This window comes from Brachyhypopomus gauderio, chromosome 16 (assembly GCF_052324685.1).
Source record: "Brachyhypopomus gauderio isolate BG-103 chromosome 16, BGAUD_0.2, whole genome shotgun sequence".
Classification (NCBI taxonomy): domain Eukaryota; kingdom Metazoa; phylum Chordata; class Actinopteri; order Gymnotiformes; family Hypopomidae; genus Brachyhypopomus; species Brachyhypopomus gauderio.
The window spans coordinates 16,147,488-16,174,565 of NC_135226.1; the positions used below are offsets into that span (position 1 = coordinate 16,147,488).

Here is a 27,078-nt window from a genome sequence, read left to right on the forward strand (position 1 = left end):
CAGCTGTGAATATTCAGAGAGGTCTCCACCCCTGAATCCTCATCTACATTCCATCAGTGTCACCATTAATTCAACAAATTAATTTAAATTAAAAAGTTTCTGAGAGTCAGTTTGTGAGAAAGTGACACAGACATGTTAAGAAATGTCTTATTCACAGATGGGGAGATTCTGGTCTAATTAGAGCAGACTCCACACCTTACAATGATCTCATACCCAAGGTTCTCTAAAGGGTGTTTGGAGTATGTTATATTCCTTGACCATTTTCTGAGAACAAAATTCAACTGTGAATTCTGCGAAGAGAAATAACGCAATAGTCTGCTGTCGTATTATGTTCCAGAGTCATATGTTAATATCCTTTCAGAACATTAACCAACTGGGATATTCTGGTTAATAGTGGTCTGACCACTGTGATGAAACCACTAAAGGACCCTTCCAAGTTTGAATAATGTTCAGGTTTTGTGCTTTAGCCCCTGTTGTTTTGGGCCAGTAATTGCATGACTCCTCATACAGTGTATAGCACTTACCTTTTATAAATGTGGCAGGACTATGTCCCCATGGAGCCACAATTCACTGAATTCAGCCCAGCTGGACAGAAGTGCCCTTGGAGTTGATCTTAGATTATAGAGCTTTGACAGTGTTCATGCCTCCCACGACAGCGATGGTGCAAACACGAGTTGTAGAACTGGCTCTCTGTTCTCAGCACTGAATCCATCCACTGCATCTGCAGCACAAAACAAACAGGTAGTGCAGTGGTCCCCGTGAAAACAGATACACACTCTGCTGATTTACAGTGACAACAGTCCCACCAAGTCATGCACAAGGCCTCTTCCATGGCTCCTGTTCCGCATGTCTGCATCTCAAAATGCACCTTGGGCTCTGAGGATGCTCATGAAATGCACCAATGAGTGATGCAGACAAGAGTTCTGTGCTGGAATAAAGGCACAATAGATGCATGTTATGTGATAATGGGATTGAAATCGGTGTGTCCATAACATGCCTGCCATTCTCTCTCTCTCTCTCTCTCTCTCTCTCTCTCTATGCTTTCCTTTGAGGCAATTTCCTATGAGCCCTGCTCGCCTCCTGATGGGATCCTCCTGTTTTTCTGTCTGTCTTATCTTGATGGAGGATCTATATTAAACACTGCACTACACACCCCCTAGTCCCCGTCTCCCTACCCCTACCTCGCTGTATCTGTCTTCATCTGAAGACTGCTACAAATTATTTCTCTCCTTTTCTTTTTTTTTTTTTTTTTGCTGTTAACTCAAGAAAGTAAAAAATAAACAAGAGGAGGAAAACTCATTCTTATAACTGCCACAACATTTGAATGCTGTGCTCATCAGCACAGTGAACTTCATTTACAAATGGCTATTATCGTTCTGCGGTCTTATCAGGGATGCTCTGTGAAAATTCTTGTTTCATATACTTTTATATATTCTATTGAAGGATGCAGGCCTTGCTCTCACTTCAGTTTATGTGCACAGGTCCTTTACATTTCCAAACGTGGCTGCATTTCCATCTCACATGGCCTGGTTTCTTCACCTGTCTTTGATTCTACCATTTCCCTCTCCTCTGTCAATCATTCTGCCTGGCAGAGCCTCTGATCGCAGCGATATGTCAACTTGTGGAAACAGGAAATGAAACCTTTCATTCCTCCCTCGTCCGTGGCTTTTATCACTGCAAACTAGGTTTCGCCATGCCAGCCTGCTGCTTACTAAACTCATTTTGCACCCTAAGAATACCTGCTTATCTCCACACACACACACACACACACACACACACACACACACACACACACACACACACACACACACACACTTCAACCGCTCTTTCTTCAGACTTCAATTTACCCTTATTGTTAATTCCAGACCACTCACGACTCATCGACATTCTGACATTTTCTTAAGTGCGAATTTACATCTTCGAATTACGTTGAAAGAAGACTAAATAGCAACCTAAATATCCCTTATAAATTACACCAAATTCATAAATGCCTAAAATATGCAGACATTTTTCCCACTTTCAGACTCAAAAAATTGTTTTTTTCATTTTAGTATTCATGATAATATCATGGTTACATGTTAATCTTTCAAGTAACCGTTCCTGCCAGAGTCGTAAGAGTAATCTGGTTAATAGTGTAATAATCTGGTTAGTATTGCCATCTGTCTGCTAAAAAGGAACTGCATGGCACGTACTTGCCAATAGGCGATTCCACAAAATCTATTAAGATGTTTTATTTTCAGTACTACTTTAAAATAAGCCCATTGAGACTCATATAAAACGATCGAAACAACATAAACCCTGTAGTTCTCCAATATACCCGAATGCCATTAAAGTTGAGTCACGTGGCCTCCGGAGTTCCGACGATTTGGATGAACTTGTGATTCGTGTCTTCCTGTGGAAGTTATGGACTGGTTCCCGAAAGAAAGCGTAATAGGTCGACAACAACCAGGTAACAGAGATTACGCTATATGTTGGACTTGAGGTTTTTTGTCGAATATGAAATAATGCTGTGGCTGTTCTCACGGACTGTAGGCCTATTTGTGCCGGAAATGCAGTCTAGATCACAAAAAAACTCAGTTCACGTAAAACTAGTTTCCCAGTTATGTGAAATGACTTAATTTGTGTATAACTCTCTACGGTGTGGTTTAACTTTTTTATATACGTCTCTTATACAGGTCTGACGACGGCAGTGAGTTTGCTCCTCGTTTTTCTGACTGTAATTATTGCAACGGTTGTCTACATGCCGCCGGGCGCGAGACGTTGCTGGAGGAGACGCGGGGACGGGGAGCTCCTCTCCCTCACAGACAACACACTTGGACATCTCTGACGTGTCCCATCAAACTCTGGTGTCCCAGTCTAGGACATTCAAGCAGGCCAGTGTTCAAAAATATGGACAGATTTCATATCAAGGAAAAAATGGAAGCGTTCGATATTTCCAGTGTTGATGTTCTAAAGTTCATTAAAATAGGACAAGGACAGATTTTTTTTGACAAAACTGAATTTATCTTGCATTACGAATATCTGGTAGAGTTAATGCACAGTTCAGCATTGATTTATTTTTTATTTTTTTACATTTCAGGCCCTAGCAATCTCAAGCCATTCAGCGCTGCGAAGCCTGTTATAGATGTAGTTACTCTTCAGATCAGCAGAGGGGGCTAGACGTCTTTACAATGAGGCACAGAGCCACTATGATGGTCCGTTTGAGGTTTTCACTGGTTCTATTTGTGTCCGTTTATAGCCCCCATACAGTCTATTACATCAATACCATTATAAAGGCAGCGTAGATCTGGAGCTTCTAGTGATGCAATACATTTCACACAGATACGGTTATGCTATATTGTCACAAGTATCATTTCCTGGGCGTCGAGGTCAGTATAGTGCCTTCTGTTGACCTATATGACTGCTCATTATGTTGAATGTGTTACCATCTAGCTGTAGTAATAATAACATAATTATAGAATATTAATTAAATTTCTGTGATCAATTTGTGTAAAATCTTGCTTGTCAAGCTTCAAATAAACAAGTTACGCTTATTTAGTTGAAACCTTATTGTTTAAGGCCATTTGAACCTTTTATGGATTATATTTGTACAGACTTTGTCATGGATATTTTCGTACTAGAGGTCACTGTTCTCAAATAAGATCAGTGTTTAAAGACTGCCTAAATCATATTGCCTGTTATATCAATAAACTAACAGCCACTGCTACATCCATGGTAATCCTGGCTAATCTGACCTCCTTTCACCCTGCCAGCTAATCTGTACACAACAAGACATAGATATGGTCAGTAATAGACAAACATTCATCAACTCTGTGCCTAAATATAGGTATACATTTATAAACAATGAAATCACACTGTAGATGTAAACATTAATCACTGTTGTTTTTTCATGCAGAAAAACAGAGTGATCATGATATTACTGTACAGACCATCAACTTTAAACTTTAAATAAAATGGCATTACAAATACATTTCCCATGAATAGCAATTTAGATACATTCTATTGTATCTGATATCAGATATCTGATATCTCATGAATTTTGGAGAATCCACTGTAACACAGTATATGCAAGTTATAGTCATATAGTCATTAGCCCAATTGTTTGTGATAATTCTCTACATTAAAACAGAACAGAATTAAGGAGATGTGAGACATAAACCAATGCCAATTCATAAGCTTTAAAATCAGAGCACGTGGGCCTTTCCTGTGGAGTCCAACCTAAAAGGTCTGTAACGTGTCAAAAGGAAAGCCAAACGGCTATATTTTTGGTAAACAAAAAAGCAAAAATAAAGTCTTGTAAGCAATTCTGACATAAAGGTGGAGGAGGTGGAGAAGGGAGTAGATCATTCACTGCTCATAGAACAAAAACAACCATCAGACCCAAAGCATTGTGCTGTAGGCATTCATATGGTTCATTTTTTTTTTTCAATTTTTGGATCTGTTTAGTTGATGTACCAGATTGGTATTTGCTTTGCTGCATTAGTTTTCTCTTAAATATTTTTAAAATGTCAACTCCCTGGGATAAAATGGGGGAATGGGCTGTATTGAGGCCCAGGGATCTGATAATCTGTGTCCCAAATAATCTGTGTTAAATAATTTAATGCATAGTCCAGTTTTTTTGTGGTTCTGATTCAGTTACAATTAGTATTTTTAAAGCTTAGGTTTACAAAGAAATCCTACAGACAGACACATAAGACCAGTCAGGATTTTGATCAGCCAGCTGTGATTCTGTGATCAGATGCAAAGCACTTTGTAAGTCGCTCTGGATAAGAGTGTTTGCTAAATGCTGTAAATGTAAAATGTAAATGTGATTATATACTCTTTACCAATTTATTATGCATTTAAAAAAAATGTAACTGATTATTTTGTCTAGAGATAAAATTTTTACAGATGGTCAAATGGAAACCAATAATAGATTAGAAAATTAATTTAACATATCACTCATCATTTTCTTGAAAAATTTATAGGAAACACTAAACAAAAAATGAAAACATGAAATAACATTTTAGGATTATATGCCATTTGTATTTTCTGCATGCAAGACTTTTTTTTGCTCTTCCACTTTTCTGATGTACACCATGGATGGACGGACAGATTCGACAAGTTCAGTTTTACAGCCCTGATACCTACTCCGCATATAAACAGCTCTAACTACCAGGCCATTTTCTTTTAGCTATTGTGTAGTATAATTTGTGCAGCCTATATAACATTATCATTTTAGTGAGTACGATACGACTCACTGTTCCTTTGTATGTTTAAAATAACAACAAATGAAGGACACTTCATGTCTTTATAGTCTATGGTTATATTTTATGTTTGTGTCATGACCAAATTTTTTTTTACAGATTTATTGAGCCACTTCAATCTCGATGATTTTGCATCTGTATGCAGGACGTTTGGTCTGACCGCTGGCTGGGACTGTGACGCATGCGCATTAGCTCCTAAATGAAATAGACCCCGCAAGCGGTGCATATCTTCCTCTGCCTTGCCATTCAAATTATGTCAGTCTCTTTGCTGCTGTCACTTCCTGGACTTTGAATGGCGCTGGTCACCGTGCAACGGTCACCAACTCCCAGTACTAGCTCCAGTCCGAGTGCGTCGGTAAGTTGTAAGCCAGCTAGTTCTCTAAATACTCCGCAGTTGCTCGCCAGTTATGAAATAATCTTACGGCGCTCCCCGCGTGTGCGCATGCGTCAGCACGGTTAGCTTCCCCAGTTGTGATGCTCATTATAACCTGACTAGTCAACCAGCTGGTTAGTCTTCAGTGTAACGGATATGCAGGGTCACCTGTCGATAGCAAGACGATAATAAATATATATATTTCTGCTTCGTCCTCCTTGTATATAAAATAATATCAGCTCAAAGTGGGTTACACGTTCGCCTGCTAGCTAGCCAGCAGCGGCTCGCCCTTGTCGGTAGTCTGGGCTAACGTTAGTGAGATTATCTTGGGATTACAGTCTTGTACTTGTAACGTTTTACACAACAGACCTGTGTTCACCCTACACGAAACTACATAGATAGGCATGTTTTGCTGCTTTGAGGATGTCAACTAGGTCTTCTAATGGTTTAATGTTACTTAGGCTAGCAAGTTGACACACAAAGCTGCACAGCCAACTAGCTGGGTTGGTTTAGATAAGCAGCCAAAAGTGAGTTGTCTGAGCTAAACTGGCCAGCTTGTTTTCAGAGGTTCTGCGTTTGCCAAAATTAATGAGTCAAATCAAAATTGCTAATTGTCCTGTGATTTGTTTATGAAGATGGATTGGAACTGTTCAACCACTAACTTATTTTTAGATTTCGTTTTCAACCTAGAGCTGCCTTCCCTGTGCTACTGAAATCACCTCTGTACTCTACAGGTGGTTTTGTGAAATGAAAACCACCACATTGTAAAATCAGAAAGTTGTTCTTCCTAAACCTTTTATTGTGATACGAGTCAGTGCATGAGTATTCCGGTAGTGTATCATTCCACTTGTGAGATTGGAGGCTGGATCTAATGTCCAGTAATGCAGCAGTCACCGTTTCATCACAAACTCCCTACAGTTCCTCTCCTCCACCAAGTTCATATTTATGGGCAGTGCAGGTGAAATTATGGGACAGGTGGACTTGAGTTCATTGAGAATTGATGCTTGATACTACTTCGAGGTAACTGGTCCTGCGTCAGGAAAACCTGTTCTGCATTAGTGTAAGGATGCAAGGACTGGCTCCAGCCAAATAAAAGAAAATCAGGTTATGTGGGTTGGCTGATTACCCCCCCCCACCCCACCCCACCCCACCCCTGTGTACGTGATGCCTGCAGCTGCCCATCATGTGACTCCTGTGCAGAGTACATGCGAGTCATCTTGTGAGATGCCTCGAGCGTTTTCTGGAGAAAGTCCTCACTGACCTCCCTTTCTCTGTATTTCCATAACACAGAAGGTGCGCTATGTAGGGTGGAGCGCACATTGAAGATGATCAACACTGTATTGGGTGTCTTGGAGCTCCTGGCATGTATTTTGTGCTGATTTGAGCATTTTGTACAAATGTATCAAGCAGTTACTGAAATGATAAAAAAAAAACATTATAAATGGGGGAAAGGTTAAGTCTGTTCTATATATTTTGTGCTTGGGTGAGCAGCATTTTGCATTGTGTATGGGCCTGCCACTTGCCATGGAAATGTCAGTGCTGCAGCCCAGAGTTTGTGCAATGCGTTTGGCACATCTCGCAGTGCCTCCTGTCCTCCCTGGTCCAGTGCATGTGTCCCTGTCGGAGGTGGTAACTGCAGTGGATTAGAGCCACTCTGAGCATGTTCAGCAGTTGAAGCTGGCAGCGTTTTAATTCGCTGCCTTTAGCCTCTCCTGGCAGAGATTTGTTGGGTTCAGGTTTAATTTGAGTTGCAGAAAAGAGTTGAAGGCCAGGATGAAGGACGGAGCTTATGGGAGTGAGTGGCCAGTAGGCAGTTGTTTGGTTTTACTGCCCTCTGAAGATGGGTGGGGTGTGAAACAGTAAGTGGATGAGAGGCCTTCTGGGAAATTGTTGCTGGAAACAGTGTTGACGGCCTTGGAACTAATGGGCATCCATCCAGTGGCTTATTTCGGTCATTATTTATGTTATGCTTAACTGTTCTAAAAATATTTCATTATGTTTTTTTATTGACCATTAAACTTTCGGTATGTTTCGTATCTGAGTGTTGTTTATTTCCCTGTGTAACGGTGGCTGTTGTGAATGGTTTGAGACGGAATCTCTGTTCATATTTGTGTTCTTTCTTTCTTCCTGTCGTCCATGTCTTCCTTTCCTTCTGTCCTTTGTTCCTTCATTCCTTCCTCCTTGTCTGTCTGTCTCTGCAGGAGGCAGGGAGTGGAGATGATGATCGACATTCTCAGCCCAGGAGGTAGGACGTCCGTATTTATTCCCTTCATCTTGTCACTGCCACCGTGTAATTAGTCTGTAACTCCTCTTCCATAGTGTAGCAATCCACAAATAATTAAAAAATAAGACAAAAAAAAGAATATTATATGACTTCCTCTATGTAGAGGGTAGGACCTGCTGATGACATGAACACTTGTCTGTGTTCCCTCTGTGCAGATTTTATATAATCTTTTTAAGATCATTGCTGTAGTTATTGAAACAATCATTGAATCCTTTTGCTTTTTCTGTTGCTGATTTATTTGCAACTTGCTTCATGGGCATATTGTCCAGTGAGAGAGGTGCAGTACTCACATCAGCCACTGTGAGGAGCCGTGTGATTTTTGCCTGAATGAAGGACGCTAAGACTCCACGCTGTGTTCAGTCATGGGTTTGGTTTACAGTAGTTTGGATAAAATGTTCAGAAGAATTGTACATTTAAGTTTTTTTTTTTTAAAGCTCCTTTGTGTGCTGCAGTGTAGCTCTGCTAACAAAAAGTCAGAGTGCTGTTCCTCATGCCACACAACTGAGATTCCCAGCAGTTCCACTGGCATCCATGCTCAGGAGGACAGAAGAGAACGCCACCACACACTTTCACTGCAGGGGACGAAGGGCAAACTCTTCTTCCTCCCCTGTTGGATTCTGTCCACCAAACTTAGTAGCGGGTGCTTTCTCCCGAACACATTGTGCACCTGTACGGCTTTCTTCAGTCTGGGAAAAAATGAGGCTGTTGGCTGCACAAATGGGCGCTTAGCTTGCCCAGGAGTGTTGTTGACGTCCTAACCACGGGCATCACTTCCTGTGATCATTACAGTATGCCAAGTGGGGTTGTGTTATTTCATGCCATTTGTTATGTTCATCAGGGAAATGGTGAGCATGAAGGCAGTTACATTCACGTCATTGTATTGCTTGCATTATTAAGACCCACACAATCCCTGTAAAGTCCCTGTAAAACATTTACTAGAGTTTTGTTATCATCTGCATGGGTATAGGGGCATTTTAGTTCTTTTTTTTTGTTCCTTTTTTTCTAGTTTAATCAGAAGACATTCTTGATTGAGTGGGTCCTCCTTGAGACCTCTAATATTTGTCAGATGCAAATTGCACTAAAGCACTACAAAACGATACTTGTCCTTTAGGCAGAAAGAAAATGAGACAATAAATGGTAAAAAATAATACTTTGAGGTCACGTAATAGCAGAGAGGGTGAGAGAGGATAAGGGCATTGTTTACATGCAGTGTGCGCTGTGTGTACCAGCGGCTGACAAATTAGGGCACCATTTGCATTATTATCAAACACTGGATGCAAGTGAGCTGTTTGTGCTTGTGTTTACAAGACCGCAGCACGTCAGTGTAGACGTAAACTCCGTTTTACTTAGCAATGTTTCTAGTGTTGATCTGACAGGCGCTTCAGCAATATCTCGTTCAGCAATATCTCGTATCATGTTCTGAGACCTATATCACATGAACTTCTAAGGGAAGATTCCTTTCAAATTCTTATCATTTCTTCTAGGAACCTGCATAGTCAACCAGTAGAAAAGCCTAGATCACTAGATGAAGAAATAATCTAGAAAATCTAGAAATTGCTCAATCATAGACTAAGACTATATTTTCCCAGTTATCTTCATGCATCAGGATTTTATCTGGATAAAGGTCATTCACACACAGATGTTCCAAGTTGCATTTAAAACTGATTTGTTCAAAGCACTTCACAGAGGTGGTGTGAGATGCACTTTGTCAGTCGTTATGGTAAACACATCTGTCTCTTGAAGTCCTGTTGAGGAACCAGAAGCCTGTGCCGTACAGTACAAACACGTGTGATCCAGGACTGGAGGTCCACTAACTCCACACCCTTCCACCACTCTTCATTCACTTCTCTACAATCTGTGGAGTCTAGTAGCATTTGCTACACTTGCGACCAGGGACACTGCCGTATAAATAGGCCGTTTTCTCATTAACATCGACTGCAGGAGCAGACGGCTTTCTCCGAGTTTAAAACAAACGCAGGACATCATTCAAAATGTTCGATTTGTCGAGGGAGCAACCATCATTTGCATAGCAGCAAAATGTGGGAAACGGGAAGAACTCGTGCGGTCGGTACTCGCATGTGAGCCGATTTGAATATTACGCACTTCATCGCAATTAGATTTCAAGCAGACTAACCGTAGGCGCTTTTGACTACCAAGTGCAAATGCGCCTCGTCAAAGTCTTATCAGGGTGCAATCCGCGTACCAGTCTCATGAAACAAGCGGGTGTAAACGGGTCTCTGGAGTGCAGAGTGACTGCATGCTATCTGCTCATTTTCATGCCGTGACAGCGGACGACCCGGAAGGGCTTCTTTGACCGTAGGCTTCCGTGACCTTTCGTGCTGCGGTGTCCAACACAACAACAGATCGGGTCACGCGGTGCAATCCGCCACTTGGCGTTCGGCTGCAGCCGCACATGTGGACTCTATTATATGGAGCGTTGGGTAATTTGGTCGAGGAGAATGATATCATTTCCTTGGGATACAGTCCAATGCTGGTGCTGCTTCATCTTTGTGCACGCTGTAGGCACCCAGCCCATCATGTAGCACTTTATGTGACAGGTAGCCAGAACGTTACCCCACGTCAAACCACGCATCAACCATGCTTGCAGGCACACACATAAACAGGGGTTGCAGGTTTTATGTATCTGATGTATTTTTTTGTTGAAGGTTACCTGCTGACTTGTCCTTTGCAAAGTGCAGTTTGTAGCTGTGTGAGTGTGTTTATATATAATTTTTATTTATTTATTTAGTTGTTGTTGTTGTTGTGGGTGTTTTTGCACCGTGTAGAGAGCTGACGATCTATGACAAAGTGCTGTGCCAGCTAAAACAGTCCCCTGTGGGGGCTGAAATGCTGTATACAGTAAATAAGCTGGTCTTTCTGATGACCTACTAAATGAGGTGTTCAGAGATCGTTTCACTGGTGCCATGGTTGCACTTAAGTGTTAATGAGTCATGCACAAATTTTGCACATTGTAAGACATAGCCAAGTTTTTTTGAAACGGCACACTGTGTGTATATATATATATATATATATATATATATATAAAACATTAGTAAATTAAATTGGGTGATGGCATGGCTTATTTTCTGGTGCATATTATCATATTATTGCGTTCTTTCCCTCATAAAGAAAACGCAAGCCGAACAGGAGAAGAGATGCACCTGCAGGAGAGGTCAGGAGACTCATCAGGCCCTCAGTGACCGTTCTGAAACGTTTCACGTTTGCTGGCTCGCGGAGACGATCGTGGTACATTTTATAAGATCGTTCAGTCTGTCCCGCACTGCCCGACACTCATTAACTGTGTTCCCTGGCCTTGTGCCAGATGCTGATATGAGAGAGAGAGAGAGAGAGAGAGAGAGAGAGAGAGAGAGAGAGAGAGAGAGAGAGAGAGAGAGAGAGAGAGAGAGAGAGAGAGAGAGAGAAGGGAGTGGGAAACACTAAAAAGGACGGGGGGGGGGGAAATCAAACAACATTGAACTGGGCCACTCAGACTTGGTTTGAAAGGAAAGGAGCCAGTGTTAACAGAGAAATATATGTCAGCTGACTTCTAGCCTATATTTGCTGCGTGTTGCTCAGCAGGTTCTTCAAGACGTGTGTGTGTGTATGTGTGTGTGTGTGTGAGACAGAGATGCGTTGCTTAGACTAAGCTACTGTTCCTTCCAGTACTGGGTAAGGCAACCAGAACAAGCTGAATCATGCCTGAGTTCCTCTGGGTTCACCTAGATCTCACACCTGGCAGGTGCTGTTTGTGGACTCATTGCTAAACCATCCAGATCTGCTCTACCACTCTCACATGACCCATATCTGTATTTTAAAGTAACAGTAAGAGGGGTCTGCACTCAGCCCATGTTTTTTTTGTTTTTTTTAATTGCTCTATTTACTACACTGCAGTACGTGCAGGTAGTCATACACTTCCACCTACCTGCCTTTCAGTTTGTGCTGCTATAGCCATATTGTAAAACACCAGTGTTGTATTCTGAACTGCAGTAGAACTGCTTCAAACTAACGAAAAATTTAACTGAATCATTAATTGCAGTGACTAGAAGCCCAGGATGGTTTCTGTTTTTGTATGGCGCTGTTATAAAGTAGGTGACACTCACAATTCCTGCTTCAAGTAAAGGAAACAGCTGGGCCCTCAGAGCAGGCCGGCCATGTGCTGGGGGTAATTTGGGGAGCATTCGGGATCTAGGAAGCGTTTGTGACCTTTGCATGGCTCTCGCATGCAATCGTAGAAGCATTGCGCAACATGGGCGAAGCATTCTGTAAACATGACCTGACAACAGCACATCTCGGGTTACCAGCCAAGTGTAGGGTGGGGGGGGGGGGTGTCTTGGTGGGTCACGTCGGATATAAACACATCAGGCTGCATCTTGTGCAACCCAAATGCCCACGTGCGACATGGAAGAAGGTGTTTTTTGGCCGCAGGTGATGCGCGCGGGTCAGCCAGGTGATGGAATGGAATGTCTTGCACTGTGTTTCTACCCCCTGGCGATGATGCAACCCACTGCACAGACACCCCGCTGCACGTCTGCAGCGCCGGGCTCCGTCAGCCGCCCTCGCAACGCAGGCCCTGCTGGGAAGCTGTGTTGATGTGCAGGTGAAAGAAGGAAGGTGGCCCCCCCGTCCCCCACAGTCCCCCCCCCTGTATCAGAGGCAGATGGCATGCCTAGAAGTACCGCGGACCACGGCGCAAGATAATGGCTACGTGTCTCCAACCGCTTGGGAGATCGTTTAATTAAGACTCCCGCTCTATTAAGACAGAAACCGTTTTCGGAAACAGAACCCCCCCCCCCGCATCCCCATTAAAGAAGGGGCAGTGGGGAGTTCAGTTTTCTTCCGGGGATTAAGTACTGATTAAGATGATGACGAAAGCGAGTGACTGTAATTAACCAATTTGACGAGAAGTGTAGAGGTGTAGATTGACGAGAAGCTTTCTGTTTCCAGAGCGGCGTGGCGGGCTGTTTGTTCTGCCGGGGGAGTAGCTTCAGGATGTTGTCACTCTGTTGGTGATGTACATTAGCACTGACGCACTCGTGCCCTAGATACATTCTGTTTACTCAAATGGCAATAGAATTGTTGGTGGCAAACCGATTTTTTTTTTTGTTTGTTTGTTTTTTCGGGACGTTGTTTGGTGTAATTGTACATGGCACGATTGTTCTGAAAAGGATATATCATGATGGTGTTACTTGTTTCATCATATTTTTCTTGGCTTGTTTGAAAATGTACTTGTTGTCAACAGATCATGTTCACCTGCTGAAGAATGTTTTGTAGTACGGGTAATTCGAGGTGTTTGTAAACAGTGATCAACATTGATGTGCTGTTTTCCTGGTATTCCCAGACAAAAAAAAAAATCAGTTCAAAATCAATAACCTATTTTTGGTTATTTAAAGAACAAAATCATTTTCAAACACAATATTTCGTGTTTGTATTTTTGTATATGTTTATAGTCATATAAGTTAATTCATGTTTATTTATTTATTACAAATGTGGTCTGGAAGTACCAGGGGCTTTGGCCTTGGCCACCAGCATAAACAAACTTTCTTGTTTGCAAAAACTCTCACTCATGGCTGGTATAAACACAAACCAGAAAGAAAAAACTTACTTATTTTAACAGCAAGTAAATCTCCACTGGCTCATCAATCCGTTGGCAGCAGCATGTCTCTAAAGGGCTCTAAAACATTTAAAACAACCCTTGCATTGGGTTTCGGACATGGGTGCTAAATTTTGTTTTTTTCCAACTCTCGTGACTGCGTTGCATATTGAAGCCACGCATAGCCTAAACTTGCTCAACTGTTCCTTGAAACATCTGTCGCTGCTAGATGTCCTGAAATGTGGGCAGTCTGTAGGACCTTAAACAGAAGGCGCCCGGGGCCCATGTGAGCAGCGGCTCCTCCTCCGGTGTGTTCAAGCGCCGGTGCGCCGCGCTCCACTCTCATAGCTGCAGCTGTGCGCGCAGGTTCGTTTGGGTCCTGGCCGCGTCCAACTAGACGCCGATTTACGTTTTTAGACTTTTTAAACTGGTTCTCGTTTCTTCAGCGACCAGTTTTAGGTCAGGAACACATCTCAGTCAATGTATAAAGGGGATTAAACCAGCCGGATATTTTAAGACCGACCCATTTTGATATCATTTAGACGACAAACGGATTCACTTTTAATGCGTTTAAATCGTTAGGTACGTGACTGGGTGATTTTATACTTTATTTATCGCGTAGTTTTTTATTAGTTCGTTTATTTTTTACCCTTCGTGGATATACCATGACTGTGGGGAGAGCGTCTTTCTGAGGATATCCGTCCAGAACCAGCGGCTGGACCGCGCCACCCCAGCGCCATGACCCTGGGGAGCCTGGCGGCCCCGGAGGGCCCTGCGCCCGGCGGCGTGTGCGCCTGCTGCGGCGCCAAGATCACGCCGTACTTCACGGACGACGCGGTCGTGTCTCGGAACCAGATCAATCAGCTGTAAGTGGCGACCCATTAGACTTGCGAAACCCACCAACGTGGGTGCTGCATCCTTGAAGTTTGTGACAACAAAGTTGACAACGCGGACATATCTACACAAGTCATATATTTAATCCAGTAAGGTGGAGTGTACAACTTCTGTAAGGGGAATTTGTGATTTACTGTCTGTAAATCCTTATACGGTTTCCATATAAGTAAATGACATTGAGAAACTTCTTCTTTATTTTGAGGTTTTTTGGTCAAACGTGTGACGTAGCAGGACGTGACGCGCGTGCTGTGTTGTGAAATGTACCACCTGTAACAGGTGAATCACCTACCTGTCCTAGAGTAGCTGCTCGTAAATTCAACCCTTTTATGGAGTCACAGGGGGGAATATGTCCTCTCCCCCTTGTAAGTAACCGATGTAAAGCCCCTGCTAGTCTAAGGTGTCGTTGAGTAACGTCGCGTATAATTACCTTTTGCGTTCATTGTCCATTTAGACAGTAAACTTTAATCTGCAACTTGATCACAAGTTTAAATATCTAAAGTTAATTAATGAAATGTTTGCAGGTTTTCAAGAAGAGTGTCTTCCATGTTTAATGTTGACATCGTTAATATTTTGGAAACACTGTGGAAGTAACCGCACCAAAACTGAAGACAAATGTTCTGGGATTGTTTTGCACGTGATGTGTATAGCTAGAGTTGTTTCCAGTAATGAACCACAGACAGGCTTTATTTCCACCACACATTCTGTCTGTTTCAACCATGAACAAGTCCAGAGGAATGATCCCCAAAGCCCTGAATCCAGTTGCTCTGGGTGAGAACCAGTAGGAAATGTCCTGAGGTTTCTGTTTGTTATTTCATGCCCTGTTTGGATCCACATACCTGTGGGAGGGAATCCCTTCTCACTGAAAGCCTGTCTTACTAAAGTCACTGTGATTTCTATGCTGTTCGTTGTTGTTTCCTGGTGCTATGAGGCCGTCCATAGTAATATCACTGAGGTGTCGACCAAAACATGGTGACTGTATAGCGTCAAACACTCTTAGGTGGTGCTCACCAATGTGCATCATTTGACTGTGCTGTGTGTACAAGCTAAACTGGCACCGATGCCTCATTTTAAAAGTTCACTTTAATCACGTTACACTCATTTAGGGATACAGTGAGTTGATCTATTGGACATGTCCGAACATAGCTACGGTGTTTTTAGAATTCAGAGCACAGCTCATGTTCATGGTCTGCAAGTCAATTTTCTGTTCATTGAGACACTTAGTCCTGAACTATATCAAATTTATTTAAATCTCTTATTTATTGCTTTCAGCTACGTAAATATATACGCATGAACAATCAAACATGCGCCACAGTCTGGAACAGATGTGGGAAATTTGATTTCTACGGAGCCTTGAATCTTTTGCTGTCAGACACACTGATGGTGATGCGTATCTGAGGCGTTATGAAGTCGGGTTAATCCCAGCCAGGTTAAACCCTGTTCCTTAAATTAGTTTTGAACATGTTCTGTGAAAATCTATTCAGAAAAAATAGATACTCTATACTGAGGCTATGAAGTGTGTGCTTTGGTAGCAGATCTTTAATGTTTAACTGGTAACCTCAGCAGCTTTTCAAACAAGGAAGTGTGACAACGTAAATTTCAGTAAGCGTGTTGTGACCCTCCTGTTCCTCTTGCACTTCTGAGTACAAACACAAACGTAGGCACACTCACACGGGCACAGACACGCACACACACACACACACACACGTGTTTCTGTTTTTCCTGGAAGAGGTAGAAACAATATAAATGTGGTAACTTAAGGGTGTGTGCTACGTTGGCAGCAATATTGGGAAGTCCGATCTAGGCCCCAAGTGTGTGCAGCTACGTGCCACACAGTTTGGTTACATTGTTCTCTCAGTGAGTAGATGATCATTTAATCATTATTTGAGCCTCCGCTACTGTGCTTCTCAAAATCACATCTAACTGTCCCATTACTGTAGACGTTGGTCAGTGGTGGTTTTTTTATTTTTTTTTGCCCGACTCATTCAGTAAAGACAGCTGGAGTTAGTGTGTGTGTGTGTGTGTGTGTGTGTGTGTGTGTGTGTGTGTGTGTGTGTGTGTGTGTGTGGGGGGGGGGGGTTTATTGTGACAGGCTTGTCTCAATCATATCTTCCTTTTGTACGTGACCTTTTGATCATCCTCATCTTCTTCTTTAAAGTTGAATCCTCCTTCCTGCCACCAGCTGTGTCTAGCTGGGCAAGCTTTTGATTGGGCAGCTGGATGGACCAATGGGGATACAGGAGGCTTCAACTGCCTCTTGGTCAGTTTAGATAAAATCAAAAACTTGGAATCTGAGCTGAAATGTATTCCCGTTGTAGGTTGTTAGAGGTGTTCTTCCCCCTTTGTTATGGCTAGTGCGATGCCATGCTAACCATAGCGTGTCTTGTTTTTCTGTCTGTGGTGGTGAAGTAGCTGGGCATATGGCCGTGTATAAAGCTCAGCGCTAATCTTTATCTTAAAAGGTGACGGAATGCAGCCAGTCTTGCTGTCTCAGAGCCTCTATCTGTGAGGCCTGAACTCTTAAGGCCTTTGCTTAGGCCGAGGCAGGCACCTATATTTATCTCCTCCCCAGTGGCAGTGTGACTAATAAGGGCAGGGGACAGGTGGGGGTCAGGCATCTCCCCGCCCTGCCGTAGGGGTGGACGACTGGCGTGCTTTGGCCCCTTACATAGTGATGGCCGTGTCCATGCCCTAACAAGTCCTGCCCAGCGTGGGATTCCAGCCGATGGCCCCTCCTCCTGTCACGCCCTCTTCCTCCTAGTGCTGGCAGGCAGGCTATTTCCTCTCTGATCCACTGGGTCTGACACCCCCCCCCAACCTGGACATATGAGCGCTGCATGCTTCAATGTGTACTGTCCTTGCATGTCTGGGCGAATGAGATGCCAGCAGGTTGGAGGAGCAGCTGGTGAACCCGACAACCCTCTGTCCTGATGCCCGCTCTCCTGGTGCCCGCTCTCCTGGACTGTGCACCTCGGCCGTGCTGTGCAAAGCATCCATGCCATGATGGCACACAACATTCCTCCGTTTTCCAGCACTGCAACAGTAGCATGGCCCACGAGAGCCTCCAGCTGTGTTCTGGGCTGTTAGGTGTGCAGAACAAATTGGTATAATATAAAAATCGCAACCATGCAATTTGCACAATCCAGAAGGAGGGTGTGTGTGTTTGTATAGATGTGTGTGTGTGTGTGTATGTGTATATATATATATATATATATATATATATATATATATATATATATATATATATATATATATATACACCACACACTAGATTACATTACTTGAAGCATATGTGGTTTTTAAGTGCTGCACGGTATAACACATGTGCAACGGGACCTTTAGAGGCCCATCAGGTTTCAGACAGATGATGTACAGTAGTCCGAACTGTAGAAGCCCGTGCGTAGCGCGTCCGTTCACTGGGCCATTTCCACTATATTTAGCCAAGCGTATTTAGCTCCACGGCAGCCGCTGCTGCTTAAATCCTGACCGGCACTCTGCGGTTCGCCTGTTCTGTTTGGCAATCGTGTGTTAAATACGACAGATAGCGTCCTGACGGAGCCCATCTGTCTCTCTCCCTTCCTATCTGCGGCGCTCACGTGATTTCCGAGAGCGCCCCGCGTACGCAGTTTCTCAGGCCGGCCGTTAATTAGAGCCAGATGTAGGCCGAGGGTGGGCGGGGCCAGGCGAGAATGGAGTGAGAGAGAGAAGAGAGGGTGAGAGGGAGGAAACAGCTGGGTCAGGGGTGAGTGGGTTATGGGAAATGAGCTCAAGTGTTTTTGTTTGGCTTTTCCGCCGTCCTGCCTTCCGCTAATGTCCGCAGTCTTTCTGCCGGCAGCTCCCGAGAGACGAGCGTGTGACTGATGTAGAGGGCGTACACACACACACACACACACACACACAAACACGCAGTGTAATCATGGTCCTTTTGAAGTGGTTGAAGTGCTTTTAGTCGGTGGCGAGGAGCTTCTGTTGAGTCAGTAGCATGCTGGGTAGGCCGCAGGAGCATTGGCCAGGATACAGGTTCAATAATACAAGCTGCTGTAGGTCTTACGTCTGTCCACCTCGCCATCTGTCATTGAGGTGGAATAGAAGTATTATTTACACACGTACAGTGCCTTAAATTCTGATACTCTCTCTCTCAACAGTATCATGCTATCTCTGTCCCCTTGTGGCTTGGTCAGTTGCCCTACGGTTTAAATGTGAGATATTATACGCAGGGCCTAATGTGATTAAATGTGTCCCTGCTGGGATGTCGAGGCCTGCAGTATGTTCTTACTGTACGGTCCAGCTTTACTGGGTGGTACCACAGAGAGTGAACCTGTGTGTGTCTAGACAGTACCATGTGAATGAGCTACTATAACACTGTAAAACTTGGCAGGGTATAGATGATGCTGTTATTGCATAGGATTTAATGTTTCAACTGTCTCTGTCTCTGTCTCTGTCTCTGTCTCTCTCTCTCTCTCTCTCTCTCTCTCTCTCTCTCTCTCTCTCTCTCTCTCTCTCTCTCTCTCTCTCTCTCTCTCTCTCTCTCTCTCTCTCTCTCTCTCTCTCTCTCTCTCTCTCTCTCTCTCAGTATCAGTGAGAATTTCCTCACAGTTAAAGGCGCCGCCCTCTTTTTACCTCGTGGAAATGGCTCCTCCCCCTCTACAGTGTCCCGTATCTCACATCGGCGGAACAAACACACAGGTATAAAAACATTTGCGCGTTTGAGTTTGCTGTACTCTGTCTCAAACGCATGCACAGACCCGTACAGATAAATATCTCTCGCCCATTACGATCGTCCCTCTCAGATAGTGGTTGTAAGTGTGGAAATGGCGGGTCAGTAAGGCGGTCTAAGTGCTTACTCTGCCAAACTCCCAGTGAGGGCTGGAATGCATCTGTGGGCTGGAACCCAATGCATAGGTCAGGCTATTTTGGAGAGCTTTTCCATAGGCTTGTCCTTGTAGTTGAAGGGCATTGATTGTGTGTGTGTGTGTGTGTGTGTGTGTGTGTGTGTGTGTGTGTGTGTGTGTGTGTGTGTGTGTGAGAGACAGCAGAGTGGGCACCTGGAAAATAGTTCTGTTTGGGGATAATTACCGAAAGTGGGAAGTGTGTCTTTTCCATGTGTTAAGAAGGGAAAGGAGATTAGTTATTGAGCTGTAACCCACATGGGGGAACTGTCTTGAGTGTCTGAGTGTAGTAAAGAAGTCTGTGAATGAGATGTGTAACTAATGAGCCTTTTGTTGTCCGTGTAGGTGATCTCCAGCAACACCTGCAGACCATGTTTACCCTGCTGCGGCCGGAGGACACCATCCGCCTGGTAGACACCACCCACCACCCCACATCTCTTACTGAAAAGAGAGAAGTTTCACTCACACACACTCACACACACTCTCTCTCTCTCTCGCTCTCTCTCTCTCAGGCCGTGCGTCTAGAGAGTGCATATCCTCAGTGTACACGGTACATGGTCGTCGTGTCCACCAATGGGAGGCAGGACACGGAGGAGAGCGTGGTTCTTGGCTTGGACTTCACCAGCCCAGACCGGTTAGTCCCCCCCACCCCACCCCACCCTTTCACCCACCGGCGGCTGCCTTCAGCGCCCTTGTGAGCAGATCGCTCACGTGCTGCGTGTGGCTCTCTCCTCCTCCCCAGGCCGTGCACCGTGGGGCTGGTCCTGCCTCTGTGGAGTGACACCATGATCCATTTGGATGGAGACGGGTAAGGAGGTCGCGCCCCACCTCACCTCCGCTCAGCGTGGCCCCGGGTTGCTGCGTAGCGGCTCTGAATCTCCCTCTCTGTGTGTGTGTGTGTGTGTGTCCCCCCAGGGGCTTCAGTGTGTCCACGGCCAACCGCGTTCACATCTTCAAACCCGTCTCTGTCCAGGCCATGTGGTGAGTTCTGCTCCCCATCTTGGTGTCCTCACGCCATTCATTCATCTCTCTCTCTCTTTATACCTTTGTTCCTTCTCCTTCCTGTTTAGTGGTTCTAATGCCTTTCCCTCTCTCTGTCTGTCTCTCTGTCTGTCTGTCTCTGTCTGTCTTAGGTCAGCCCTGCAGTCCCTACACAAGGCGTGTGAGCTGGCGCGGGGTTATAACTACTACCCGGGCAGCCTGTTCCTCACGTGGGTCACCTACTACCAGAGCCGCATCTCGTCCGAGCAGCACTGCGTCAACGAGTGGAACGCCATGCAAGATGTGCAGTCGCACCGGGCCGACTCGCCCGTGCTCTTCACCGACGTGTGAGTGTGTGTGTGTGTGTGTGTGTGTGTGTGTGTGTGTGTGTGTGTGTAATACTTATTAGATCTAAAAAGGCATGTCTGGAGCATGGCAATTGGCATTGGTTTAATGAATACCAAACATTACACTCCACTGGTCAGGAGGGTGTATGTGACACTCTGTGTGATCTATGCCCAAAACACCCCCCCTCCCCCCTCCCCCCCTACCACAAACAAATAAAGCAGAGAATGTGCTTGGCATACAGCTAAAGATCTCATGATCATCTTATAATCCTGTGACCCATCGAGAGCTGCAGTGCTGCTATTTTTACCCCATAAGGTGACCGATAAAGCTTCAGTCACCTCGGCAAAGTTTCTTAAGTCGTGCGACGTGGCAGTGCTTGTAGGGCACGGCCCAGACGTTCATATACGCTGCTGTCAGGAGGGGGAGTTCCCCCATGGCTGGAGGTTTTCCCATGTGGTTTCATCTTTGTAAGGCACCTTTGCTGCCAGCACTTTATATAACTGCTCTCAGAGACAGTGTGATTTACGGATGGAAAAAGCATTACACGTTAGGTAGACGGACCCTGGGACTGACGGAGACAGGTGTTCAGACCAGAAATGAGCAAGATGGGTCCAGACCCTCGTCTCAGAGACCAGATCAGTACGAATGACCTTCGTTGAGGGGGAGGAGGTCAGGAGATCGGGGGGGGGGGGGGGTTTTGTGCTGGAACAGCATACACAGCAGATGTTCCCAGATAGGGGAAGATGGAGCTGGTAAACGCTCGTACGCTTGTGAGCCCAACAAATGCCGCCTGGGGAACATGAATCAGGCTCCTGTTGGGCTCCCCGCCAAAGGTGAAATACCGGCCTTTGTCCCAGCCAACCTGCACCGCCTCCGTCTTCCCTTACAAGCTTTTTAAAGGTGCAGCGTTCGGACGTGAAACTGGGAAATGGCCGCCGTGCCATCGCTCCCCAGCGGCTCCCCGGCCCTCCACCCGGACGCTTGTTCGAGCGTCTCCGCACGCACCAGCCGCAGCAGGAAGGTGGGGGTGGGGTGGGGAGGGGCTGCTTTCTGGCCCAGAGTTGTATAAACAAATTTTCACGGACAAAGACACCTGTTGAGGGAGCTGACCTACATTTGAGCGCCTTTCTTTCTTTCTTTCTTTTTGTCAATAATAAAAAAGATCCCCGTGGGGTTTGGGAGCAATGCACGCCCTTAGCCACGGTTCCTGTTGCTGTCGCTATCTGCAGAGGGCCTCTCTTCCTGCTCAGTGACCCCAGACAGAAGTGGCCACCGAAGGCTTTACCTTAATACTGATTACGAGACTTGGGTAAATCCAAGTTAGATCTTCTGTAAGGACTCCATTGCTCTTACTGTCAAGGCTGTGCCTGTGTTTGCTTGAAATTCGTTATATTTGTTTGGTGGCTGTGATGGGCGAAACCCTCTTTTAAAGCGGTGCCGTGCCGCTCTGTGTTTGCGTGATCAGGCCGACCGAGAGGGAGCGCACGGAGCGGCTGATCAAGACCCGGCTGAGAGAGATCATGATGCAGAAGGACCTGGAGAACGTCACCTCCAAAGAGGTACGCCCCGACGTGCTCCCACAGCTCGGCTTTCAGAGGCTCGTCGCAGCAGTGAATCGTCACATGAACCGCCACGTCGCACCACGGCATCAGACTGTGGGCGTCGTTCTAGTATCTGACTGCTGTCTGGTCCTTCTGCTCTGACGAGATCGTCCGCTTCTTCTCTCCCAGATCCGCACGGAACTGGAAATGCAGATGGTGTGTAACCTGCGGGAGTTCAAAGAGTTCATCGACAATGAGATGATCGTCATCCTGGGCCAGATGGACAGCCCAACGGAGATTTTCGACCACGTCTTCCTGGTGAGCCTCCCCCGTGTTTCCTCCAACCGTCCAGCATTTGAGTCCCAGGTTGTCCAACGTAGCATAGCAAGCTGAAGTTTTGCTCTTTTGTACAGGGTTCGGAGTGGAATGCGTCCAACCTGGAGGAACTCCAGAACAGTGGGTGAGTGGAATTATTTTTGGGCACCCAGAACAAGTCTGTGCGTCCGGCCAGGACTGCGAACTCATTGCTAATTTTGTCCCGCGTCCTGCAGAGTGCGCTACATCCTCAACGTGACGCGCGAGATCGACAACTTCTTCCCCGGCCTCTTCGAATACCACAACATCCGCGTGTACGACGAAGAGGCCACCAACCTGCTGGAGTACTGGAACGACACCTACAAGTTCATCTCCAAAGCCAAGTAAGAGCCACGGGAACCGGCCTGGACGCAGGTATCCGAACGTGCGGTGCCGTGGTGCTGAGCGCTGTGTTGTGCCGCAGGAAAGCTGGGGTCAAGTGCCTGGTGCACTGCAAGATGGGCGTGAGCCGCTCGGCGTCCACCGTGATCGCCTACGCCATGAAGGAGTACGGCTGGGACCTGGGCCGGGCCTTCGAGCACGTCAAAGAGCGCCGCGCCGTCACCAAGCCCAACCCTTCCTTCATGAAGCAGCTGGAAGAGTACCAGGGCATCCTGCTGGCCAGGTACACACACACACACACACCCGCGCCAGCGCGACGACGTGCCAACCTGCCTGCACGCCTCTGCGGTTTAGACCAGAGAACACCCTGACTCACCTGCACGCACTAAGAATAGGTGACGGTTTCAGTACGCTCATGGAAAGCATCGGATTGTTTGCGTACAGGTTTACAGTCGTACTCCGTATTACGCAAGAGTCGGGTTTCCGAGTTTCGTACCGAGTTTGAATGACGGCGGAGGCGGAGCTGCCGGGCCACATTCTTTGCCAGTGTCTCTGCTACGTTCAGTGAAACTCTGTCCCTTTACATGCAGGGAGAACTCCTCTTATTGTCTGAGATAAAAGAGTTGATGTTTCATCTGTTGAAAACCCGTTCGGTGCTTCTACGTCTACTATGACACGAATGCAGAGTCGGAGAACTCTGGTGTTTATCCTGATTCTCTGCGTCTTCCCGTCCCCCAGCAAACAGAGACACAACAAGCTGTGGCGCTCCCACTCGGACAGCGACCTGTCGGACCGGCAGGAGCCGCTGTGCAAGAGCCCGCGCACCCTGGGCCGCTCGGACCCCCACAACAACCACCTCAAAAACGGCGCCGCTCCGTCTATCCAGAGCATGCTCGCTGCCGCCAGCCTGCAGTCCCTCAACGGGACACGCCGGGCAGCTGAGGACGGGCGGGACGGACCCGCCGGGCACCTCCCCGCCACCCCGGACGAGCCCGGTTCGGAGGGAAGCCTCGGTTCTGAGCAGGAGCGCGAGGACCCCTCGCTGCTCCCCCTGCCGCGGCCTCGGGCGGCCACGGTGGTGCCTGAGCAGAATATGGCGGAGAGCCGGGGTTTAAAAGTGGCCGTGACGGTTCCCATCACCCGCCCTCACCCGCCGGCCTTGCCCCACGTGCCTCCTCCTCCTCCCTCCTCCTCCTCCTCCCACGCTACAGACGCACTCCTCCCCCCCCAGCCTCCAGAGCCTCCATCGGAGGGGCCTTCCTCGGATTCCTGCGCCGAGTCAGGTCACCCCATGCTTCAGCCAAAACCGGACCCTGTCGGGCTGTCCCCGGACATGCCTGATCAGACCTCCGGGTCCTCTGCGCCTCAGAGCCTGGCCCTGTGCCTGGACACTGTGGGCACCATCAGTTCAGCGTCTCCAGGAACGCCCATGGCCACGACTCCCTCAGAGGTCGACCCGGCGCTTGGACGTCCGTCCGACAGCGACCCGGAGAGCAGCCGTAGCGTTGAGCCAGCGCCGGTTTTGGCTTCCTCGTCGAACCCCAACTCCTCCAACCCCAGCACGGACAGCATCGACTTCTTCAGTGCCAGAGAGAAGTTCCTGGGTCTGGCCCAGGACGGCCACGGCCGCTCGGCTACAGAGCATGCAGCGCACTCCCGCAACACCAGCGCGTGCCCAGAAGAGGGCGATGGGGTGGCAGCCGAGGAGGTAAGATCGTTATTTCACTCTGCACTGCGTACTGGGCGGGTTTAGTGAATTACTGCAATACAATGCGGCCACCTGCTGGAAGCTTTTAGAATTACATGTAACATTGACCATTTTTTTTTCCCCCACATTTTGCAAATCAAAGCTGTGATTCAGACTTAATTTAATACTACTAGAATAGTCTAGACTGTAGTAGCAGCACTGTAATCGGTTTATCTCACTCTTTCAGCATTCCTCTCATCCAGAGAGTTCCTCTGCTAGTGAAGCTCCCACCACTACTGTGCCACACCCTCCACATCACGACAATGGTGTGTCCGTGCGACACATGGTAACCGAACTGGAGTCCATTTCTCATGCCACACCCCCTTGCCCTCAACCACCGGCCCAGAGTCCTCAGCACCACCCCTTGCTCCAGCTACTAGAACAGGGGGAGGAGGAAGAGGAGGAGCCCTCTCTCCCTCCCTCCCCCTCACCTCCCTGCGAGTGGCTCGCCGGGTCGGTGCGGCGTGCCACCGAGCAGTTGGAGCTCCGACTGCGGCAAGAGCAGGAGGCCCTCCCCTCTCGCTCCCCCCTCCCCTCGCCCTGTCTGGACAGTCCCGGCCCGCCGCCCGGTTCCACTCCTCCAGGGGGCACCGCAGACCCGCCGTACTCTGACCCCGTCCAGGTCACGGAGGGGCACGGCGGGGAGGACGCCCGGCTGTTTGACGACGACGACGACTCGGGCATAATCCCGGACCCGTCCTTCTGCGCATGCCCCGAGGGCAGTGCCTCGGCGCCCACCGCCAACCTCAGCCTGGAGCCAAGCTCCGCCTCCTCCTCTCTGCTCTGGCTGGAGGGCGTGACCGAGCTGGAGAGCGACGCCGACGACCCGGCCAGGCCGCCCGGCCGGGCCGCCCGCAGCAACGAGGACCTGCGGAAGATCCAGGAGACGCTGCGCGAGCTGCAGGCCTTCCTGTGCGAAGCGGGCAGGGGGGCGGGCCACATCGACGGGGGGCGGGGCGGGGCGGGGCCAGAGGTGTGGGCCGAGCCCAGAGCGCCGACCATGTGGCAACGGGCCATGGAGATCGAGGCACGGATCAGGCAGGCCGGCCTCACCCCGCCTTCCCTCATGAAGCGCTCCGCCTCCCTGGCCAAGCTGGACCAACTAGAGCTGTCGATGCACGACCTGAACGAATGGGACTTGCACCCTACAGCCAGGGGCGTGGCCCCGCCCTCCCACACCCCGTCACTCCCACACTGCCCCGACGACGCCCATAAGAAGCAGCGCGTTCTACCTCAGAGCCCCTCCAGCTCTCCGCCTCCCGCACACACGCCGGAGATGAGCAGGACCGAAGGCTCCGCCCACGCCTCGTTTTCATGCCCGCAGCGCAGGCAGGCAGGTGGGGCGGGGCCACCCGAACACGCCTCGGCTCCACCCACCGTCGCCGGCTGTACACGGCAGCAGCACGCGAAGTCGCACCCTGTACGCCGGCCGCGCAAAGCAGCAGACAAGAAAAAGACCGCCACTGTTCTGTACAATACAATGTGACCCTTACTGAACTGGGGAGACACGGAGCCAATCAGAGTTTGGCCTGTCTGGATCCGTGAGGTCCAAACCCAAGCTAAAACTGTGAGTGTATGCTACTGTATTGATGTGTGAGCTACAGTATGAGTGCCCTTTTTCAAAGGCTTTCAAACATCAAATGAAGAAGGGGACTGATTCTCAAAACATGCACTTTACTTGTTTTTCATTTTTAATATTTTTTTTTTTGTTTTTTTTTTTTTTTTTTTAGTTATGTTTTATTTGAAAATTGTTTTTTGCACTGATGTGAAAGGTAGCCGGTATGTATGTATGTCTGTAAGTTACAGTGTGTGTGCTGGCCTGTTTTTCTGAAGAACCAGAAAAACTTGATGTGTATTTTTTTATCCTGTGGCTATTAAATAAATATAAATGCATTCATTTTAGCCAAGTGTTGAAGATCTTTTTCCATTGATCTCCTGCCATTTCGGTCACTTTGAGTAGTGGAGAAGCAGGAATGTTTTTAGTGCTTCACCACAGCCTGTTCTCTACTAGTGTGGAAAATAGTGACACCATGTGGACACAAGTGGAACTGCGTGGATGACGTAATGACGTAACTGAGTGACTGACGTGCTGACGTGTTCGGCTCTGTTCCAGCTCCGTCCACACATCACTGCGCCCTCTGCGTTCATTAGAGCTGAACAGTTAAAGTTTAGTTAAGCTGCGACAGCTTCTTTTATTGCCTCTTTTCACAAGTTCAGTCGCAGAGACACAAATTACCAAAAAAAGGTGCAAGCATTAAAATCAGAAGTACTTAAAAACTGGCTTTATTTGAGAGCAACTGCTTAGACCTTGGCCTTGCGTATTTATGTGCGTGCTCCTGAACTCTATCTAATCTAATAGACTACACACTAATTGCAGCAGCCCATAAAATAACTTCTTAAAAGCTGAAAGAGAATTAAGTTACAATTCTGCAAAAATATATCACCCATTTTTATGGCCTTCAGTTAAAGGGGTTTTTTTTTATTCAAACTCT

The 27,078-nt window shown here is 47.1% G+C and overlaps 1 protein-coding gene and 1 long non-coding RNA gene across 3 annotated transcripts; both read left to right on the forward strand.

Moving 5' to 3' along the window:
* Positions 1–2,180: 2,180 nt before the first annotated feature.
* On the forward strand, positions 2,181–3,706 carry LOC143477635 (uncharacterized). Its single transcript, XR_013121598.1, has 2 exons — positions 2,181–2,449; positions 2,676–3,706. It is a non-coding gene; the product is annotated as an uncharacterized LOC143477635 (long non-coding RNA).
* A 1,742-nt stretch (positions 3,707–5,448) lies between these two features.
* ssh2a (slingshot protein phosphatase 2a) lies at positions 5,449–26,488 on the forward strand. Of its 2 annotated transcripts, XM_076975728.1 has the most exons (15): positions 5,449–5,601; positions 7,821–7,864; positions 18,958–19,070; positions 19,619–19,683; positions 19,786–19,907; positions 20,016–20,081; positions 20,189–20,254; positions 20,407–20,601; positions 22,068–22,161; positions 22,333–22,461; positions 22,557–22,603; positions 22,695–22,841; positions 22,922–23,122; positions 23,578–24,547; positions 24,774–26,488. In XM_076975728.1, exons 1-15 carry the CDS (start codon positions 5,539–5,541, stop codon positions 26,070–26,072), a joined length of 3,621 nt encoding a protein of 1,206 aa, XP_076831843.1. In that variant the 5' UTR covers positions 5,449–5,538; the 3' UTR covers positions 26,073–26,488. The 2 variants fall into 2 exon arrangements, with proteins under 2 accessions (XP_076831843.1, XP_076831842.1); XM_076975727.1 differs by lacking the exons at positions 5,449–5,601; positions 7,821–7,864 and adding an exon at positions 13,826–14,359.
* Positions 26,489–27,078: the final 590 nt, after the last annotated feature.

Coding starts and splice junctions, on each gene's coding strand:
- ssh2a (XM_076975727.1), top strand. CDS start 14,232: ATGACCCTGGGGAGCCTGGCGGCCCCGGAGGGCCCTGCGCCCGGCGGC. Junction 20,082..20,188: donor ATCCATTTGGATGGAGACGG/GTAAGGAGGTCG, acceptor GTGTCCCCCCAG/GGGCTTCAGTGTGTCCACGG. Junction 20,255..20,406: donor GTCTCTGTCCAGGCCATGTG/GTGAGTTCTGCT, acceptor TGTCTGTCTTAG/GTCAGCCCTGCAGTCCCTAC.